The sequence below is a fragment of the Ylistrum balloti genome, unplaced genomic scaffold (assembly GCF_031769215.1).
Source record: "Ylistrum balloti isolate Yb309-2 unplaced genomic scaffold, AGI_CSIRO_Ybal_v1 Utg370798, whole genome shotgun sequence".
Lineage (NCBI taxonomy): Eukaryota > Metazoa > Mollusca > Bivalvia > Pectinida > Pectinidae > Ylistrum > Ylistrum balloti.
In genome coordinates, this window is record NW_026782465.1 from 1 (window position 1) to 23,724 (window position 23,724).

Genomic DNA, 23,724 nt, shown 5'->3' on the forward strand with positions numbered 1-23,724 from the left:
TCAGAAAAGTTACATTTTGATATCAGTACACAGAAAAGTTACATTTTGATATCAATATTCAGAAAAGTTACATTTTGATATATGCTACACAGAAAAGTTACATTTTGATATATACACTGAAAAGTTACATTTTTTGAAAAGTTACATTTTGATATCAGTACACAGAAAAGTTACATTTTGATATCAATACACAGTACATTTTGAAAAGTTACATTTTGATATCAGTATTCAGAAAAGTTACATTTTGATATCAGTACACAGAAAAGTTACATTTTGATATCAATATTCAGAAAAGTTACAATCAGAAAGTACACAGAAAAGTTACATTTTGATACAGTACACAGAAAAGTTACATTTTGATATCAGTACACAGAAAAGTTACATTTTGATATCAGTACAGAAAAGTTACAGAAAAGTTACATTTTGATATGATATCTACACAGAAAAGTTACATTTTGATATCAGTACACAGAAAAGTTACATTTTGATATCAGTACACAGAAAAGTATACATTTACATTTTGATATCAGTACACAGAAAAGTTACATTTTGATATCAGTACTCAGAAAAGTTAAATTTTGATATCAGTACACAGAAAAGTTACATTTTGATATCAGTATTCAGTAAAGTTACATTTTGATATCAGTACACAGAAAAGTTACATTTTGATATCAGTACACAGAAAAGTTACAAATATTCAGAAAAGTTACATTTTGATATCAGTACACAGAAAAGTTACATTTTGATATCAATACACAGAAAAGTTACATTTTGATATCAATACACAGAAAAGTTACATTTTGATATCAATACACAGAAAAGTTACATTTTGATACACAGAAAAGTTACATTTTGATATCAGTACACAGAAAAGTTACATTTTGATATCAGTACACAGAAAAGTTACATTTTGATATCATCAGAAAAGTTACATTCAGTACACAGAAAAGTTATATTTTGATATCAGTACTCAGAAAAGTTACATTTTGATATCAATATTAAAAAAATTTACATTTTGATATCAATACACAGAAAAGCTACATTTTGATATTACTACACAGAAGATTTACATTTTGATGTCAGTACACAGAAAAGTTACATTTTGATATCAGTGCAGAGAAAAGTTACATTTTGATATCAGTACACAGGAAAATTAAATTTTGACATCAGTATTCAGCAAAAAAATATATTTTGATATCAGTACTCAGAAAAGTTACATTTTTTTTCAGTACACAGAAAAGTTACATTTTTATGGTGGTACTCAGAAATGTTACATTTTGATATCTGTACACAGAAAAGTTACATTTTGATACCAGTACACAGAAAAGTTACATTTCGATGGTGGTACTCAGAAATGTTACATTTTGATATCAGTATTCAGACAAGTTAGATTTCGATACCAGTACTAAGAAAAGTTACATTTTGATATCAATATTCAGAAAAGTTACATTTTGATGATGGTACTCAGAAATGTTACATTTTGATATATGCTCAAAGAAAAGTTACATTTTGATATCAGTACACTGGAAAGTTACATTTTGATATCAGTACACAGAAAAGCTACATTTTGATATTACTACACAGAAGATTTACATTTTGATGTCAGTACACAGAAAAACTTCATTTTGATATCAGTGCAGAGAAAGGTTACATTTTGATATCAATATTCAGAAAAGTTATATTTTGATATCAATACACAGAAAAGTTACATTTTGATATCAATACACAGAAAAGTTACATTTTGATATCAATATTCAGAAAAGTTATATTTTGATATCAATAAACAGAAAAGTTACATTTTGATCTCAGTACACAGAGAAGTTATATTTTGATATCAATACACAGAAAAGTTACATTTTCATATCAGTACTCAGAAATTTTACATTTTGTTATCAATACTCTGGAAAGTTACATTTTGATATCAGTACACAGAAAAGCTACATTTTGATATTACTACACAGAAGATTTACATTTTGATGTCAGTACACAGAAAAGTTACATTTTGATATCAGTGCAGAGAAAAGTTACATTTTTATATCAGTACACAGGAAAATTAAATTTTGACATCAGTATTCAGCAAAAAAATATATTTTGATATCAGTAATGAGAAAAGTTACATTTTTTTTCAGTACACAGAAAAGTTACATTTTTATGGTGGTATTCAGAAATGTTACATTTTGATATCTGTTGACAGAAAATTTACAATGTTATATCAGTACACAGGAAAATTACATTTTGACATCAGTATTCAGCAAAAAAATATATTTTGCTATCAGTACTCAGAAAAGTTACATTTTGATATCAATATTAAAAAAATTTACATTTTGATATCAATACACAGAAAAGCTACATTTTGATATTACTACACAGAAGATTTACATTTTGATGTCAGTACACAGAAAAGTTACATTTTGATATCAGTGCAGAGAAAAGTTACATTTTGATATCAGTACACAGGAAAATTAAATTTTGACATCAGTATTCAGCAAAAAAATATATTTTGATATCAGTACTCAGAAAAGTTACATTTTTTTTCAGTACTCAAAAAAGTTACGTTGTTATATCTTTTCACAGAAAAGTTACATTTTGATACCAGTACACAGAAAAGTTTCATTTTGATATCAGTACTCAGAAAAGTTACATTTTGATATCAGTACCCACACAAGTTGGATTTCGATATCAGTACTAAGAAAAGTTACATTCTGATATCAATATTCAGAAAAGTTACATTTTGATGATGGTACTCAGAAATGTTACATTTTGATATCAGTACACTGAAAAGTTACATTTTGATATCAGTGCACTGAAAAGTTACATTTTGATATTAGTACACAGAAACGTTACATTTTGATATCAGTGCAGAGAAAAGTTACATTTTTATATCAGGACACAGGAAAATTACATTTGACATCAGTATTCAGCAAAAAAATATATTTTGATATCAGTACTCAGAAAAGTTACATTTTGATACAAGTACTCAGAAAAGTTACATTTTGATGATGGTACTCAGAAATGTTACATTTTTATATCTGTTCTAAGAAAAGTTACATTTTGATATCAGTATACAGAAAAGTTACATTTTGATATCAGCACTCAGAAAAATTAGAATTTGATATGAATACTCAGAAAAGTTACATTTTGATATCAATATTCAAAAAAGTTACATTTTGATATCAATACTCAGAAAAGTTACATTTTGATATCAATACACAGAAAAGTTACATTTTACACAGAAAAGTTACATTTTGATATCAGTACACAGAAAAGTTACATTTTGATATCATACACAGAAAAGTTACATTTTGATATCAGTATTCAGAAAAGTTACATTTTGATATCAGTACACAGAAAAGTTACATTTTGATATCAATATTCAGCAAAAAAAGTTACATTTTGATATCAGTACACAGAAAAGTTACATTTTGATATCAGTATACAGAAAAGTTACATTTTGATATCAGTACACAGAAAAGTTACATTTTGATATACTACACAGAAAATTTACATTTTGATATCAATACACTGAAAAGTTACATTTTGATATCAGTGCAGAGAAAAGTTACATTTTTATATCAGGACACAGGAAAATTACATTTGACATCAGTATTCAGCAAAAAAATATATTTTGATATCAGTACTCAGAAAAGTTACATTTTTTATCAGTACACAGAAAAGTTACATTTTATGGTGGTAGTTACATTTTGATATCAATACACAGAAAATGTTACATTTTGATATATGCTCACAGAAAAGTTACATTTTGATATCAGTACACTGAAATGTTACATTTTGATATCAGTACACTGAAATGTTACATTTTGATATCAGTATTCAGTAAAGTTACAGTTTGATAACAATACACAGAAAAGTTACATTTTGATATCAATATTCAGAAAAGTTACATTTTGATGATGGTACTCAGAAATATTACATTTTTATATCTGTTCTAAGAAAAGTTACATTTTGATATCAGTACACAGAAAAGTTACATTTTGATATCAGTACACAGAAAAGTTACATTTTGACATCAGTACACAGAAAAGTTACATTTTGATGTCAGTACACAGAAAAGTTACATTTTAATATCAATACTCAGAAAAGTTACATTTTGTTGGTAGTACTCAAAAAAGTTACGTTGTTATATCTTTTCACAGTAAAGTTACATTTTGATACCAGTACACAGAAAAGTTACATTTTGATATCAGTACTCAGAAAAGTTAAATTTTGATATCAGTACACAGAAAAGTTACATTTCGATGGTGGTACTCAGAAATGTTACATTTTGATATCAGTATTCAGACAAGTTAGATTTCGATACCAGTACTAAGAAAAGTTACATTTTGATATCAATATTCAGAAAAGTTACATTTTGATGATGGTACTCAGAAATGTTACATTCTGATATCTGTTCACAGAAAAGTTACATTTTGATATCAGTACACAGAAAAGTTACAGTTTGATATCAGAACACAGAAAAGTTACATTTTGACATCAGTACACAGAAAAGTTACATTTTGATGTCAGTACACAGAAAAGTTACATTTTAATATCAATACTCAGAAAAGTTACATTTTGTATCTTTTACATTTTGAAAGTTACATTTTGATATCAGTACACAGAAAAGTTACATTTTGATATCAGTACACAGAAAAGTTAAATTTTGATATCAGTACACAGAAAAGTTACATTTTGATATCAGTATTCAGAAAAGTTACATTTTGATATCATACACAGAAAAGTTACATTTTGATATCAATACACAGAAAAGTTACATTTTGATATCAATAAACAGAAAAGTTACATTTTGATATCAATACACTGAATAGTTACATTTTGATATATCAATATTCAGAAAAGTTACATTTTGATGATATCAGTACTCAGAAAAGTTACATTTTTATATCATTACACAGAAAAGTTACATTTTGATATTATTACACAGAAAAGTTACATTTTGATATCAGTACTCAGAAAAATTACATTTTGATATCAATACACAGAAAAGTTACATTTTGATATCAATACTCAGGAAAGTTACATTTTGATATCAGTACACTGAAAAGTTACATTTTGATATCAGTACTCAGAATAGTTACATTTTGATATCAGTACACAGAAAAGTTACATTTTTATATCAGTACACAGAAAAGTTAAATTTTGATATCAGAACACAGAAAAGTTACATTTTGATACCAGTACACAGAAAAGTTACAGTTTGATATCAGAACACAGAAAAGTTACATTTTTACATCAGTACACAGAAAAGTTACATTTTGATATCAGTACACAGAAAAGTTACATTTTGATATCAGTACACAGAAAAGTTACATTTTGATATCAGTACACAGAAAGTTAAATTTTGATATCAGTACACAGAAAAGTTATTTTGATATCAAAAGAAAATATATTTTGATATCAGTACTCAGAAAAGTTAAATTTTGATATCAGTACACAGAAAAGTTACATTATTACACAGAAAAGAAAATAGTACTCAGAAAAGTTACATTTTAATATCCGTACACAGGAAAATTACATTTGACATCAGTATTCAGCAAAAAAATATATTTTGATATCAGTACTCAGAAAAGTTACATTTTTTATCAGTACACAGAAAAGTTACATTTTGATATGTGTTGACAGAAAATTTACAATGTTATATCTGTACACAGAAAAGTTACATTTTGATATCAATACTGAGAAAACTTACATTATGATATCAGTAATTAAAAAAGTTACATTTTGATATCAGTACTCAGAAAACATTTTTATATCTGCTCACAGAAAAGTTACATTTTGATATCAGTACACTGAAAAGTTACATTTTGATATCAGTACACAGAAAAGTTACATTTTGATATCAGTACACTGAAAAGTTACATACACAGTACACAGAAAAGTTACATTTTTATCAGTACACAGAAAAGTTACATTTTGATATCAGTACACAGAAAAGTTACAATTTTGATATCAGTACACAGAAAAGAAAAGTTACATTTTGATATTAGTTAATAAAAAACTTACATTTTGATATCAGTACACAAGAAAAGTTACATTCTGATATCAATATTCAGAAAAGTTACATTTTGATGATGGTACTCAGAAATGTTACATTTTGATATATGCTCACAGAAAAGTTACATTTTGATATCAGTACACTGAAATGTTACATTTTGATATCAGTACACAGAAAAGTTACAGTTTGATATCAGAACACAGAAAAGTTACATTTTGACATCAGTACACAGAAAAGTACACAGAAAAGTTACATTTTGATATCAGTACACTGAAAAGTTACATTTTGATACCAGTACACAGAAAAGTTACAGTTTGATATCAGAACACAGAAAAGTTACATTTTTACATCAGTACACAGAAAAGTTACATTTTGATATCAGTACACTGAAAAGTTACATTTTGATACCAGTACACAGAAAAGTTACATTTTGATATCAGTACTCAGAAAAGTTAAATTTTGATATCAGTACACAGAAAAGTTACATTTTGATATCAGTACCCACACAAGTTGGATTTCGATATCAGTACTAAGAAAAGTTACATTTTGATATCAGTACACAGAAAAGTTACATTTTGATATCAATAAACAGAAAAGTTACATTTTGATATCAATATTCAAAAAAGTTACATTTTGATATCAATACTCAGAAAAGTTACATTTTGATATCAATACACAGAAAAGTTACATTTTGATGATGGTACTCAGAAATGTTACATTTTTATATCTGTTCGCAGAAAATTTACATTTTGATATCAGTACACAGAGAAGTTACATTTTGATATCAATACACAGAAAAGTTACATTTTGATACACAGAAAAGTACACTGAAAAGTTACATTTTGATATCAGTGCACTGAAAAGTTACATTTTGATATTAGTACACAGAAACGTTACATTGTAATATCAATACACAGAAATGCTATATTTTGATATCAATACACTGAAAAGTTACATTTTGATATCAGTGCAGAGAAAAGTTACATTTTTATATCAGTACACAGGAAAATTACATTTTGATATCAGTACACAGAAAAGTTACATTTTGATATCAGTACACAGAAAAAATTTTTACATTTTGATAGATATCAGTACACAGAAAAGTTACATTTTGATATCATTATGATATTATACAATGTAACCCCTCCCCAGAAAAGTTACATTAATATATCAGTTGATATACCATTCTGATGACCACAGAAAAGTTACATTTTATATCAGATAATCACGTAGATACCGTCACAGAAAAGTTACATTTTATATCAGTACACAGAAAAGTATTACATTTTAATTGTACTCAGAAAAGTTACCCCATCTCCCTAATATATCAGATAAATGTCCCCTAGATACCATTCTTATGACAGATATCAACGTACCCCGACCCCCTAATATATCAGATAATTTTCCCTATCTACCATTCTGATGATCGCTATAAATGTAATCCCACCTCTAATATATCAGATAATTGTCCCCTAGATACCATTCTGATGGCCGTCATCAATGTAACCCTTTCCCAATCCACAATATATCAGAAAATTGTCCCCTAAATACCATTCTGATGACCGCTATCAATATACCCCCATCCCCTAATATATCAGATAATTGTCCCCTAGATACCATTCTGATGACCGCTATCAATATACCCCCATCCCCCTAATATATCAGATAATTGTCCCCTAGATACCATTCTGATGACCGCTATCGATGTGTCCCCTATTTCCCGAATATATCAGATAATTGTCACGTAGATACCGTCCTGATGAACGCTATAAATGTACCCCGACACCCTGATATATCAGATAATTGACCCCTAGATATCATTCTGAAGGCCGCCGTCAATGTATTCCCCCAATCCCCCTCCTATATCAGTTAATTGTCCCCTAGATACCATTCTAGTGACCGCTATAAATGTAATCCCCAACCCCCTTCTGATATATCAGATCATTGACCCTCCGTCAATCTAATGTATCAGAAAATTGTTTCCTATATACCAGTCTGTTGACCGCTACAAATGTACCCCATTCCCCCAATATATCAGATAATTGTCCCCTAAATACCATTAAGATGGCCACCATTAATATACCCCCATCTCCCTAATATATCAGATAATTGTCCCCTAGATACCATTCTGATGACAGATATAAACGTACCCCGACCCCCTGATATATCCGATAATTGTCCCCCAGATACCATTGCGATGACTGCCATCAATGTACCCCCATATCCCTTATATATCAGATAATTGTCCCCTAGATACCATTAAGATGGCCACCATTAATGTACCCTCATCTCCCTAATGTATCAGATAATTGTCCCCTAGATACCATTCTGATGACAGATATCAACGTACCCCGACCCCCTAATATATCAGATAATTGTTCCCTAGATACCATTCTGATGGTCGCTATAAATGTACCCCCACCCCTTAATATATCAGAAAATTGTCCCCTAAATACCATTCTAATGACCGCTATCAATGTACCCCCCCCCCTTATATATAAGATAATAGTCCAGTAGATACCATTCTGAAGACCGCTATCAATATACCCCTATCCCCTTAATATATCAGATAATTGTCCCCTTGATACCGTATGTATCCCCTATCTCCCAAATATATAAGATAATTGTCACGTAGATACCATCCTGATGACCGCTATAAATTTATTCCCAGTACCTGATGAATCAGATAATTGTCCCCTAGATACCATTCTGTTGGCCGCCATCAATGTATTCCACCCAATCCCCCACATATATCAGATAATTGTCCCCTAAATACCATTAAGATTTCCACCATTAATGTACCCCCATCTCCCTAATATATCAGATAAATGTCCCCTAGATACCATTCTTATGACAGATATAAACGTACCCCGACCCCCTTATATATCAGATAATTGTCCCCTAAATACCATTAAGATTTCCACCATTAATGTACCCCCATCTCCCTAATATATAAGATAATTGTCCCCTAGATACCATTCTTATGACAGCTATAAACGTACCCCGACCCCCTAATATATCAGATAATTGTTCCCGAGATACCATTCTGATGACCGCCATAAATGTACCCCCTCCCCATCCAATAATATATCAGATAATTATAACCTAGATACCATTCTGATGACCGGAATAAATGTATCCCCCTTCTCCCGAATATATCAGATAATTGTCCGTTATATACCATTCTGATGACCGCTGTAGATGTACCCCAATATCCCTAATATATCATATAATTGTCCCCTAGAAACCATTCTGATGGCCGCCATCAATGTATCCCCCCTAATCCCGCTCATATATCATATAATTGTCCCCTAGAAACCATTCTGATGGCCGCCATCAATGTATCCCCCCTAATCCCGCTCATATATCATATAATTGTCCCCTAGATACCATTCTGATGGCCGCCATCAATGTATCCCCCCTAATCCCGCTCATATATCATATAATTGTCCCCTAGATACCATTCTGATGGCCGCCATCAATGTATCCCCCCTAATCCCGCTCATATATCAGATAATTGTCCCCTAGATACTATTCTGATGACAGCTATAAATTTTACCCCCCACCCCTATATATAACCGATAAGTCCTTCCCCACAGCTGCATTTCAAATACACTTATATGTGTATGCCTATGAACGGTTAGCTTATAATAGTAATAATAATAGATAAAGAAATAGATGAAATAGATAATACGCAGGTTTGTTTTGTTTTGTTTTTTTAATTTTAACTGTGAACAAACCCTGTAATGAGTGATGTTTACTAGATGTTCTTTAACGCCACTGGGCTGCCATATGAGAAGCTGTATAAATAAACGCCGCATTCCTTATATCCGCAGTCTCACTGCTACATTAGCTACAGGGACGGCCAGCATTGTACATACTCTGATCATACGAGTGTGAGAACGATTTTAAAAAATAAAACTCAGTCATGGCGGATAAGTTTCTTGCAAAATGGAGAGCCGATAGAACAACTTACACTGATTTCGAGGCCACCATGGATGCTATGAGTAAGTATTGGACAATATCTGTCATTGTTTCATGATCGCAAGTTGTCGTGTGATAAGTAATACAATGTACGTACAAAGTGTATAGTATGAAGAGTGTAATTGACAAGAGACTTTCATCAGAATTTGCATGTGTATGATTGATATGAGTATCACTGCAGCAGCTAAACTCACTGAGGTCAGCCTGGTCTGTCACAACGGGATTGTAATTCTAATGCTATTCGTCATTATGAAATTAGGAAATGAACAAGAGGCACAACGGGCCTGCGTTGCTCACCTGGTATTTGATAATTTATTTTCCTTTAGAAAGATTGTAAAAAAAAACATAAGTTAATAGCACCTTTAAATACAAATTTGATTATGATACAGTAGAGCCAAAATTAATTAAACTGTATCATGCAGCTGGTTCGTCCTTCAAGGACTCATCAATGATGCTAAAGGCCTAAATTGTACACCTAGGATGAAGAAAATAAAAAGATAAATGAAATAAATGTCAAAATATAGATGGAAAGGTGCACGATTACTCAATACATTTCGTGAATTTCATTACTCTGATAATTTTACGTCAGGTACATGTATTTATTCTAAGCATGCCACTTTTTGAATGAATTAAAACGTGGTTTTCACGTTACGGTAAACCTCGGGGACAAAAACATTATCTGGTAACACCGAGAAAGTCCTTGGTTCTGACATTCAGTGTCTATCTCAAATCAACCTACTTGGAAGCTGACCTATTTGATTATTTACACTGCAAGGCTAAGATTCGTTGTCTGGAAAAGAGTGTTGAAAACAAATTTTGTAACCCTGGAAACGAGTCCAAAGTTTTCATTACCAAGGTTTGTCGGACTTACCTACCGTCTAGATATCATGACTCTAAGCCATTGGTAAATAAGAGTTTGTTTGTAGGCTTCAAAAATCTTGTGACCTTTGATCAGGGTCATTTCTTTCCGCAAAATTCGTTGGGATTCATTTCAGGAATCTTCAAGCCAAGCATCTGTGAGTTTAGGTCCGTTTGTCAAGCAGAGCAAGGTATTAATCATTTTCACCCTTGAAACATTGAATATGGGTCACGGTCGATTGTTTATCCTTAACATTGAAACTTTTGGCAAAATAACCTCATTCAAGGCCTTCAGGACTAGGTCCACACGTATCCAGTTATCCATGGACCTGTAGAATGTACCTAACCAGCGTCTATCTTGGAAGGTACATATACCCAGTGTCCCAGGGCGATTCAATACGTAGTGTCACGTAGGAGAGAGGAAGATACTCAGTGTACCCGGAATGAGGTACAGATATCCAGGGTTCCCGGAGTAAGGTACAGATATCCAGTGTTCTCGGAATGATGTACAGATATCCAGTGTTCCCGGAATGAGGTACAGATATCCAGTGTTCCCGGAATGAGCTACAGATATCCAATATTCCCGGAATGAGGTACAGATACCTAGTGTTCACGTATTGAGGTACAGATACTAAGTGTTCCGGGAGTGAGGTAGAGATATCCAGTGTTCCCGAAGTGAGGTACAGATATCCAGTGTTCCCAGAATGAGGTACAGATACTCAGTGTTCCGGAAATGAGGTACAGATACCCAGTGTTCCCGGAGTGAGGTACAGACACCCAGTGTTCCCGAAGTGAGGTACATATATCCAGTGTTCCCGGAATGAGGTACAGATACTCAGTGTTCCGGAAGTGAGGTAGAGATATCCTGTGTTCCCGAAGTGAGGTACAGATATCCAGTGTTCCCGGAGTGAGGTACAGATACCCAGTGTTCCCAGAGTGACATACAGATATCCAGTTTTCCCGGAGTGAGGTACAGATACACAGTGTTCCAGGAGTAAGGTAGAGATATCAAGTGTTCCCGGAGTGAGGTACATATACTCAGTGTTCCCGTAGTGAGGTAGAGATACCTGGTGTTCCCAGAGTGAGGTACATATACCCAGTGTTCCCGGAATGAGGTACAGATACCTGGTGTTCCCAGAGTTAGGTACAGATACCCAGTGTTCCAGAAGTGAGATACAGAAACCCAGTGTTCCCGGAATGAGGTACAGATACCCGGTGTTCCCGCAGTGAGGCACAGATACCAAGTGTTCCCGGAGTGAGGTACAGATAACCAGTGTTCTCATAGTGAGGTATATGGACCCAGTGTTCCAGGAGTAAGGTAGAGATATCAAGTGTTCCCGGAGTGAGGTACAGATATCCAGTGTTCCCGGAGTGAGGAACAGAAACCCAGTATTCCAGGTGTAAGGTACAGATACTCAGTGTTCCCGGAATGAGGTACAGATACTCAGTGTTCCTGAAGTGAGGTACAGATAACTGGTGTTCCCAGAGTTAGGTACAGATACCCAGTGTTCCAGGAGTGAGAAACAGAAACCCAGTGTTCCCGGAATGAGGAACAGATACCCAGTGTTCCCGTAGTGAGGTACATATACCCGGTGTTCCCGCGGTGAGGCACAGATACCAAGTGTTCACGGAGTGAGGTACAGATAACCAGTGTTCTCATGGTTTAGTATATATACCCAGTGTTCCAGAAGTAAGGTACAGATATCCAGTGTTCCCGTAGTGAGGTACAGATACCCAGTGATCCCAGAGTGAGGTAGAGATATCTAGTGTTCCCGGAGTGAGGTACAGATACCCAGTGTTGTCATGTTGAGGTACAGATACCCAGTATTCCCGGAGTGAGATACAGATACCCAGTATTCCAGGTGTAAGGTACAGATATTCAATGTTCCCGAAATGAGGTACAGATATCCAGTGTTCCCAGAATGAGAATGAGGTACAGATATCAGTGTTCCGTGAGGTACAGAGTGAGGTACAGATACCCAGTGTTCAGTGTTCCCAGTGAGGATACAGATATTCAGTGTTCCCGAAATGAGGTACAGATATCCAGTGTTCCCAGAATGAGAAACAGATACCCAGTGTTTCCTGAGTGAAGTACAGATGTCTAGTGTTCCAGAAGTAAGGTACAGATACCCAGTGTTCCCGGAGTGAGGTACAGATACCAGTGTTCCCGGAATGAGGTACAGGTATCCATCCAGTGTACAGATATCCAGTGTTCCCGGAGTGAGGTACAGATATCTAGTGTTCCCGGAGTGAGGTACAGATACCCAGTCATCCCGATGTAAGGTACAGATATTCAGTGTTTCCGAAATGAGGTACAGATACCCAGTGTTCCTGGAGTGAGGTATATATACCCAGTGTTCCCGGAGTGAGGTACAGATATCCAGTGTTCCCGGAGTGAGGTACAGATACCCAGTATTCCCGGTGTAAGGTACAGATTCTCAGTGTTCCCGGAATGAGGTACAGATACCCTGTGTTCCCGAAATGAGGTACAGATATCCAGTGTTCCCGGAGTGAGGTACAGATACCCGGTGTTTCCGCAATGAGGCACAGAAACCCATTGTTCCCGGAGTGAGGCACAGATACCCAGTGTTCTCATGATGAGTTATCTATACCCAGTGTTTCAGAAGTAAGGTACAGATATCCAGTGTTCCCGGAGTGAGGTATAGATACCCAGTGTTCCCGGAGTGAGGTACAGATACCCAGTGTTCCCGGAGTGAGGTACAGATATCCAGTGTTCCCGGAGTGAGGTACAGATACCCAGTGTTCCCGGAGTGAGGTACAGATATCCAGTGTTCCCGGAGTGAGGTATAGATACCCAGTATTCCCGGTACAGATACCCAGTGTTCCAGGAATGAGGTACAGATACCCAGTGTTCCAGGAACGAGTTACAGATATCTAGTGTTCCCGGAATGAGGTACTTATATCCAGTGTTCCCGGAATGAGGTTCAGATACCCAGTGTTCCCGGAATGAGGTACAAATAACCAGTGATCCCGGAATGAGATACAGATACCCAGTGTTCCCGAGATACAGATACCCAGTATTCCCGGAGTGAGGTACAGATACCCAGTAATCCCGATGTAAGGTACAGATATTCAGTGTTTCCGAAATGAGGTACAGATACCCAGTGTTCCTGGAGTGAGGTACAGATATCAGTGTTCCCGGAATGAGGTACAGGTATCCAGTGTTCCAGGAGTGAGGTACAGATATCCAGTGTTCCAGGAATGAGGTACAGATATCCAGTGGTCCCGGAGTGAGGTACAGATACCCAGTATTCCCGGTGTAAGGTACAGATTCTCAGTGTTCCCTGAATGAGGAACAGATACCCAGTGTTCCCGAAATGAGGTACAGATATCCAGTGTTCCAGGAGTGAGGTAAAGATATCCAGTGATCAGGAATGAGGTACAGATACTCAGTGTTCCCGAAATGAGGTACAGATACCCAGTGTTCCAGGAACGAGGTAGAGGTATCTAATGTTCCCGGAATGAGGTACAGATATCCAGTGTTCCCGGAATGAGGTACAGATACCCAGTGATCCCGGAATGAGGAACAGATACCCAATGTTCCCGAAATGAGGTAAAGATATCCAGTGTTCCCAGAGTGAGGTAGAGATACCTACTGTTCCCAGAGTGAGGTAGAGATATACAGTGTTCCCGGAGTGAGGTACAGATACTTAGTGTTCCCGGAATGAGGTACAGATACCCAGTGTTACCGAAATGAGGTACATATATCCAGTGTTCCCAGAATGAGGTACAGATATCCAGTGTTCCCGGAATGAGGTACAGATATCCAGTGTTCCCGAATTGAGTTACAGATACCCAGTGTTCCCGGAGTGAGGTACAGAAACGCAGTGTTTACGTGGTGAGGTACAGGTACCCAGTGTTCCCGGAGTGAGGTAGAGATACCTAGTGTTCTTAGAGCAAGGTACATATACCCAGTGTTATCATGGTGATGTACAGATACCCAGTGTTCCCGGAGTGAGGTACAGATACCCAGTGTTTACGTGGTGATGTACAGGTACCCAGTGTTTCCGGAGTGAGGTAGAGATACCCAGTGTTTACGTGGTGAGGTACAGGTACCCAGTGTTTCCGGAGTGAGGTAGAGATACCCAATAGCTCGGGATGAGGAACAGACATCTATATTCCACAATGGTGTGCTTAATTTTCGTGACCGTCAATATTAAGGACGGTTACACTGGAATGTACATCATCATAATTCTTTGTGCCTCTTTTCACTGTCCATCAGAATTAAAACCTTGAGCTAAATCAAGGATTTGACTACTCTCGATTCCGCCATTAATTGGTCTATGACCTCATTTGATGATATGACGCCACCAATATCATATCGCTGTTTTCCTTCAAATCTTCCATACATGTGAAAGACAATGACTCATTGTAAACTCTCGAATGAGGCCAGTAGGCAATACTTGGTTTTTCCGATATTGGGTTTTTTTCAGCATTGCCTTATGTTCATGTTTGGCGTTCATCCAAAACAACATCGACTAAGTGGATGAAATATAATATCCATGGTCTGTTAATGTCCGGAACTCTGATAGACCCACTTAATTGCTAAAAACGCCACTACAAATTACCAGTGGGAATGAGAGATGTGAGGGGCGTATTTAAACTAATGGATTATGGTTTATATCAATATCAATTATCGTCCTGTCGCTCATATAAAGATAGCAAATGTGATGTCAAAGAGAGGCTCGCACACAATTTTGTGGTCTCTTGATATAACACTTATCTATTTTTTTTTTTTTTTATGTTTAGCCGATCTGCACATTATCTTTTTTAGCACATAAAACACCACATACTTAATCAACACCTTTGATTTCCGCGTAGTGGTTATGTACGAGAGCTGATTGATAAATTGTGAGCCCTATGTTTCAGGGTTTGACTTTCGGCGGACATATTCCATTATTTTTTAAGTATTTACACACTTTTGCCGGCGATGTTTAAGGGTTTTAATGCTACCTTTAAAGAAGTTCTTTTCTTGACCGTTCAGAAAGTCCTCCGCTGCATGTATGACGTCATCATCTGACCGAAAGTGGGTACCGGAAATGCGATTTTGTCCATTTTGCAGAAGTCGCTTATCGTATTTACTTTATTGTGCTACGTCTTTGACATTAACTTACCAGATGACACCAGTCTTCGGGTATACAGTTTTAAACAGTTAGGGAATAGAAGAGCTGAAAAGCTGGTTAACTTGATACAAGGCTCACAACTTCTCAATCAACCCGGGTATGAGCATCCAGTTTAATGTACTTAAGAAACCAGGCCATTCTTAAAAAAAAACTTTTCTTTTCTCTTTCATTTTAACTTCTACCAATTCCTCTCGTCACTGTTTTGGCAAATATACATTAAATCGACAAAATACACGAATATCTATTATAATAAATAAACTGTTAATAACTCCATTTATTTTACTTTCTTCGGGTGTTAACACGTATAAATAGTGCTGGCAGTACAAATCGTATTTAGTAAAACTGCCATCAGATAAACTTGTGATACTCTTTCTAAAAACTCTGTGAAATTGCACCATAGATTATAACTTCAAAATTCTTCAACTATCTATATATGCAGTGTTAACGGAAAAGAAGGTGTAATGAAATATATTTTTGTGGTTTTGTCCAATAGTGTTGATGTTGCTGGGTTAATGTAGTGATGACACTGAAATCCAATTTCTGGTCTTCAAGCTTACTGTTCATATATGTTTACAAAGTATATACATCCAGGTATATACAAATTACAATTTACCATACTTCAGGCAAATGATGGAGAGAGCGGGCGTCCCGACAGTGGAGCCTCTCTCCTGTGTGGCCTCCTCTCTTCTATTAGATCAAGAGAGGTCAATTTATACCAAACCCATATGTTAAATATGCCTACCTAATACTATGTTTATCAGATGACTTACGTATTGGTTTTCATTGACCTTACTTGACCAATATACACGTACTTAAAATTTCACCTTCAGATATGATGATGACGTCTTGTCTTTTACTAACATGGAATGGAAACGAATATAAAATGCTGGTATATTATTAATTATATACTGGTTTATGAACCCAGACCTAGTCTCTGATGAAACATGCTCAAAATCTCAAGTATTGGTTGTAGTTCTTCTTCTTTCTCTTTTTTCTTTTCGATTTCATTGAAAACAATATCCACTCATTTTATTTCTGAGTTTATCACAAACTGTTGTGGTCTGTATTGTTCTAGTGTGTCGCCTTTTTTAGTCTTCCCTATATGTAAAGTACTCGAAACTGGCCGAAAGCACGACATCGTGCGGTTTTGTTTAATTCCTAGGAAGACGGCATGGAATTCAGTGTAGATATCATTCTACATGTTTACTAGTGAAACTCGATTTTGTTATTCGCAATTATTGGTGTTTTCAAATCACGATTAGTGGTCCCGTAGTGTTAATGTCAGTAACTCGCAAAAATCAGTAGTTGTAATATCTGTTGATATTTCGAGATTTTGCGACAACAATTGATAAAAAATGTTTAATGATCTGAACATTGTTCAGTTTTTCCATATTTGAAAAAGGACGAAAAACGATGAAAAAATTCCGACGAGAATTCAATGGTCACGACCATGTATTGTACGTACATGTACAGTATATCCCTCTCGCTGATGTAAGAAAATCAACATGATTATGATATCATTCAAAATGTTAGATTCAAGAAAAAAAACCAATAAGCTTTAATTTGAAAAGAATTCAGGGGGTATTGATTGAGTAATAAGCAAGTATCGGTCCAGGCTGATGTTGGGAGTCGCCATTGCAGTAATGAACACCAAGCGTTCTAATTGGTCACATGTGAGATATATTATGAATGAAATTTTATGAATGAGAGTAGTAGTTCCAAATTTCTTTTTATATGGTGCTATGACTCGAATCACGTACACGTGGTAGAGGTAACCATAGATATCTAACCTAGATGCCGCACGGCCTATCTGCGACTGTTAACGCAATGTGTCTGCAGCACCGCCATCTTGGGAAGGTATTGCCGCTAGCGCCAAACCATAGCTACAGAGTGGGCCTCATGCTAGAAATCCCACTAAAATGTGTAGCTCGGTCACTAGCCCACGTAGCACCACAGATAATACTTCATTCACAATACGCTTCATCATCTGTTGACCTTGTGAACGTGACATTACTTACTTGGATTGACCGAGGTTAACATGGCAATGAAGCAGAAGACGTTTACTCTTCCAAAAAACCTGGTTTTATTATCTTTATACATTTTCAGGAGTCTTCGTGTAAAGCTTTCTTTTGTTCATGTTTTGCTGTAGTTTCATTAAGTTTGAATTTGTATTATAACTTTGTTGACATGTTTGTATTTTCTTGGTGTTTTTTGACGTCTGTCAAAATTATGGTGGCATCCCTGACAACACCAACAGAGGACATGTTTGTCGACTGTTTTGTATGCTATCGATCAGCCTTTCTGATACCATTTGTGCTCTCCAGGAGGACAAGTGCCATATTAACCAAATTCGCTAAATTAACATCACTGATGTCACAGTATATTGTAGGCAAATCAACATCACTGATGTCACAGTATATTGTAGGCAAATTAACATCACTGATGTCACAGCATATTGCAGGCAAATCAACATCACTGATGTCACAGTATATTGTAGGCAAATCAACATCACTGAAGTCACAGTATATTGTAGGCAAATCAACATCACTGATGTCACAGCATATTATAGGCAAATCAACATCACTGATGTCACAGTATATTGTAGGCAAATCAACATCACTGATGTCACAGCATATTGTAGGCAAATTAACATCACTGATGTCACAGTATATGAACATGTATCTCGAGAACACGACGGTAGTTGAAAGGTGAAAGTACAAAATGTAAACACGACGGTTGGTGACCTTTAATTCCTCCGAGATGTAATCTATGACATTTATAGCCATAAATAAACTAATGTTATCATTATTCAGATGAACAAACATACTGATACAAATAACAAAGCAGAAAAAATACCTCCGCAAGGCCCATTCATGCTATGCTCACTATTATGTGCTTTACTGATATCCTTGTATACTTGAGCATGTAACGAAAAACAGTAAAAACATCTAGGATACATGAACTCCATGAACATTTGGAATACAAACTGTAAAATATATGTCTACAATAATTGTGTTGTTTATGTTTTAGAACTGGACATTCAGACACGTACAGCATTCAAGAAATTGGAGGGAACGCTGGAGTACCAGAAGAATGGGGACATGTGGACAGCAGTGGCCAAAATAGGCGAACTACCTACCAGGATATTTACATACAAACTGGGACAAGAAATAGAGGCACAGGGCCTAGATGGATTTCCTTTAAAGGTTTGTCCAATCCTACAAAAATAGTATAGAATTATTGGTTTTTACTTAAATACAAAAACTTATATCTACATTTGATAAACACAAGTCTTCATAACACATTTAAAATGTACAAATCATTAGAACACAGGAGAGTTCAATGGATACTATACCGGAATCAGTATGTAGTGCTACTGGGGCGTCATTGACAACGACATTACAACAAAATCGTTCTAGGAGCAAATGGTTAAATCAATATTTATTTATTTTATGTAACATGAAAATGCCTTGTTGCATCCGCATATAACTAATGTCAGTATTGAAAAAAAAATCCTGCATTTACAGATGGTGTCAGTAATGAAAAAGTCCTGCATTTACAATCGGTGTCAGTAATGAAAAATTCCTGCATTTACGGTCGGTGTCAGTAATGAAAAAGTCCTGCTTTTACAGCTGGTGTCAGTAATGAAAAAGTCCTGCATTTACAGCCGGTGACAGTAATGAAAAAGTCCTGCTTTTACAGCCGGTGTCAGTAATGAAAAAGTCCTGCATTTACAGCCGGTGTCAGTAATGAAAAAGTCCTGCATTTACAGCCGGTGTCAGTAATGAAAAAATCCTGCATTTACAGCCGGTGTCAGTAATGAAAAAATCCTGCATTTACAGATGGTGTCAGTAATGAAAAAGTCCTGCATTTACAGTCGGTGTCAGTAATGAAAAAGTCCTGCATTTACAGTCGGTGTCAGTAATGAAAAAGTCCTGCTTTTACAGCTGGTATCAGTAATGAAAAAGTCCTGCATTTACAGCCGGTGACAGTAATGAAAAAGTCCTGCATTTACAGCCGGTGTCAGTAATAAAAAAGTCCTGCATTTACAGCCGGTGTCAGTAATGAAAAAATCCTGCATTTACAGCCGGTGTCAGTAATGAAAAAATCCTGCATTTACAACCAGTGTCAGCAATGAAAAGGTCCTGCACTTATAACAAGAGCCAGCATTGTTGTCTGATTGGAAAAAAATGTATGATACTCTTGTACAAGCCTTATTGCCACATGTTGACCATTAGACTCCTTGTAATATGTAAACTATATCTAATGACTAGGCAACAAAAGTGTAAATACACTTGTTTGATTCGATTTAATTTTTCATCAAATTCAATATGTCATCAAATAAGATTCTTTTTTGCAGGCAATTGTGACTGTTATAATGTTACTGCAGAATCTTTCAAAGTGTTTTCCTTTAATTGGTGGTTAATATTAATCCTTGAATCTGTATGTCAACGAAGTTACAAACATTTTACATAAAAAAATACATATATCATAGAACTAGTAAATTTAGCAAGCAAGATTTATCCAGAAATTAATGACAATAAAGATGTGAAATAAATTTTCGATAATTTACATGATGAGAGCACACCAGTAATATTTGTTTTTACAGTAAGTAAAATCTCTAGAAAAATTGAGTTTCTGTTACAAATTTAACGTAAATGAATGATTGAATTGCAGACTGTGTCACGTTTGGAAGGCGACACTTTGATAGAGAATTCCACTTCACTAGAAACCAAGGTCCCCGTCACCATTACTCGTCGTGTGGAAGACAACAAAATGTTTTGTGTACGTGGTAAACTCTTTCTATGTAATATCTATCTTTGTGAAACGTATAAAAAATCTATATATTATTTAAGTTTTCAAGGAACAAATGTTGAATCATAATGTAAGTTCTACTTTTTATGTTGAGAAGGTTTTCAATCTTTTATAGTAGCCAACCACAAACAGATAGTGTATACAGATTGAAGTGTAGGATTATGTATACAGATTGAAGTGTAGGATTATGTATACAGATTGAAGTGTAGGATTATGTATACAGATTGAAGTGTAGGATTATGTACACAGATTGAAGTGTAGGATTATGTATACAGATTGAAGTGTAGGATAATGTATACAGATTGAAGTGTAGGATTATGTACACAGATTGAAGTGTAGGATTATGTATACAGATTGAAGTGTAGGATTATGTATACAGATTGAAGTATAGGATTATGTACACAGATTGAAGTGTAGGATTAGTATACAGATTGAAGTGTAGGATTATGTATACAGATTGAAGTGTAGGATTATGTACACAGATTGAAGTGTAGGATTATGTATACAGATTGAAGTGTAGGATTATGTACACAGATTGAAGTGTAGGATTATGTATACAGATTGAAGTATAGGATTAGTATACAGATTGAAGTGTAGGATCAGTATACAGATTGAAGTGTAGGATTATGTATACAGATTGAAGTGTAGGATTATGTATACTGATTGAAGTGTAGGATTATGTATACAGATTGAAGTGTAGGATTATGTACACAGATTGACGTGTAGGATTATGTATACAGATTGAAGTGTAGGATTATGTACACAGATTGAAGTGTAGGATTAGTATACAGATTGAAGTGTATACAGATGGAGGTATGGCATATTCTTAACTTCGAACTGCAACCTGATTAACATAGTTATGATGTAAATACAACCTTATTAACTTTCCCCCGGATATAGTAATGATGTTAATACAACCTTATTAACTTTCCCCCGGATATAGTGATGATGTAGATACAACCTTATTAACTTTCCCCCGTACATAGTAATGATGTAGATAAAACCTTATTAACTTTCCCCCGGATATAGTAATGATGTTAATACAACCTTATTAACTTACCCCCGGATATGGTGATGATGTAGATACAACCTTATTAACTTTCCCCCGGATATAGTGATGATGTAGATACAACCTTATTAACTTTCCCCCGGATATAGTGATGATGTAAATACAACCTTATTAACTTTCCCTCAGACATAGTTATGATGTAGATACAACCTTAATAACTTTCCCCCGTACATAGTAATGATGTAGATACAACCTTATTAACTTTCCCCCGGATATAGTGATGATGTAGATACAACCTTATTAACTTCCCCCCCCCCCCCGGATATAGTGATGATGTAGATACAACCTTATTAACTTTCCCCGGGATATAGTGATGATGTAGATACAACCTTATTAACTTTCCCTCGGACATAGTTATGATGTAGATACAACCTTATTAACTTTCCCCCGGACATAGTAATGATGTAAATACATCCTTGTTAACTTTCCCCCAAACATAGTAATGATGTAAGTACAACCTTGTTAACTTTCCCCCGGATATAGTGATGATGTAGATACAACCTTATTAACTTTCCCCCGGATATAGTGATGATGTAAATACAACCTTATTAACTTTCCCTCAGACGTAGTTATGATGTAGATACAACCTTAATAACTTTCCCCCGTACATAGTAATGATGTAGATACAACCTTATTAACTTTCCCCCGGATATAGTGATGATGTAGATACAACCTTATTAACTTTCCCCCCGGATATAGTGATGATGTAGATACAACCTTATTAACTTTCCCCGGGATATAGTGATGATGTAGATACAACCTTATTAACTTTCCCTCGGACATAATTATGATGTAGATACAACCTTATTAACTTTCCCCCGGACATAGTAATGATGTAAATACATCCTTGTTAACTTTCCCCCAGACATAGTAATGATGTAAGTACAACCTTGTTAACTTTCCCCCGGATATAGTGATGATGTAAATACAACCTTATTAACTTTCCCCCGGTTATTTTGTAATGATGTAGATACAACCTTATTAACTTCCCCCGGACATAGTAATGATATAGATACAACCTTAGTAACTTTCCTGCGGACATAGTTATGATGTAAATACAACCTTATTAACTTTCCCCGGATATAGTAATGATGTAAATACAACCTTATTAACTTTCCCCTGGATATAGTAATCATGTTAATATATCCTTATTTATTTTTCCGTGGATATAGTAATGATGTAAGTTGAAGCTAATCCAAACCATCTATGTTGGATTCTCCGTTCTGGATATCTCGAAAAGTTTGATGTGCGATTTTCATTATAACTACATCAAAGTAAAATTTGCCTACCTCATACGAACAGAAGATATCTACAAAGACATGTCAGAAGACCGGCATTTATTGGACACCTCACACTATCACAAAACCCATACAGCATGACTAACACAAAGGTAGTAGGAAAAATGAAGGACGAAACTCATGGGATCATATTTAGAAATACTATATTTGTAGAAGAGTACACACCTCGAGGAACAGGCCCGCGTAGCCACATGATCTAAATGTAACGTACCGAGCCGGGGTGTGGTGTCCGTCATCAAGTTATACTTATGTCCCTGTATGAATTTTATGGTAGCTAATATCTGACTATAATGCAGTAGCCAATATATACAAAAATAGTAAGTGTTACTCCCTAGTACCACTACTGCAAAATATAAGCAGAGACATATATAACATAGACGTATATTTATGTATGTCTCTGATATAAGCCTACATCAATTATATACAGTACAACTGAGGATCTCTCTGAAACAATGACAACCATTAACAGTATATAGAAACTAAGTGCGGAGTTACCTTACACATGCACACAAAAGCACAAACGAGACTGATGAGACCTATATC

At 35.2% G+C, this 23,724-nt stretch overlaps 1 protein-coding gene across 1 annotated transcript; it reads left to right on the top strand.

Moving 5' to 3' along the window:
• The first annotated feature begins 9,860 nt into the window (after nucleotides 1-9,860).
• On the top strand, nucleotides 9,861-20,898 carry LOC132558576 (uncharacterized). The gene is made up of 3 exons (XM_060223161.1): nucleotides 9,861-10,020; nucleotides 19,030-19,205; nucleotides 20,677-20,898. The coding sequence occupies exons 1-3, from the start codon at nucleotides 9,942-9,944 to the stop codon at nucleotides 20,881-20,883; spliced, it is 462 nt and encodes a 153-aa protein (XP_060079144.1). The 5' UTR covers nucleotides 9,861-9,941; the 3' UTR covers nucleotides 20,884-20,898.
• The last annotated feature ends 2,826 nt before the right edge of the window (nucleotides 20,899-23,724 follow it).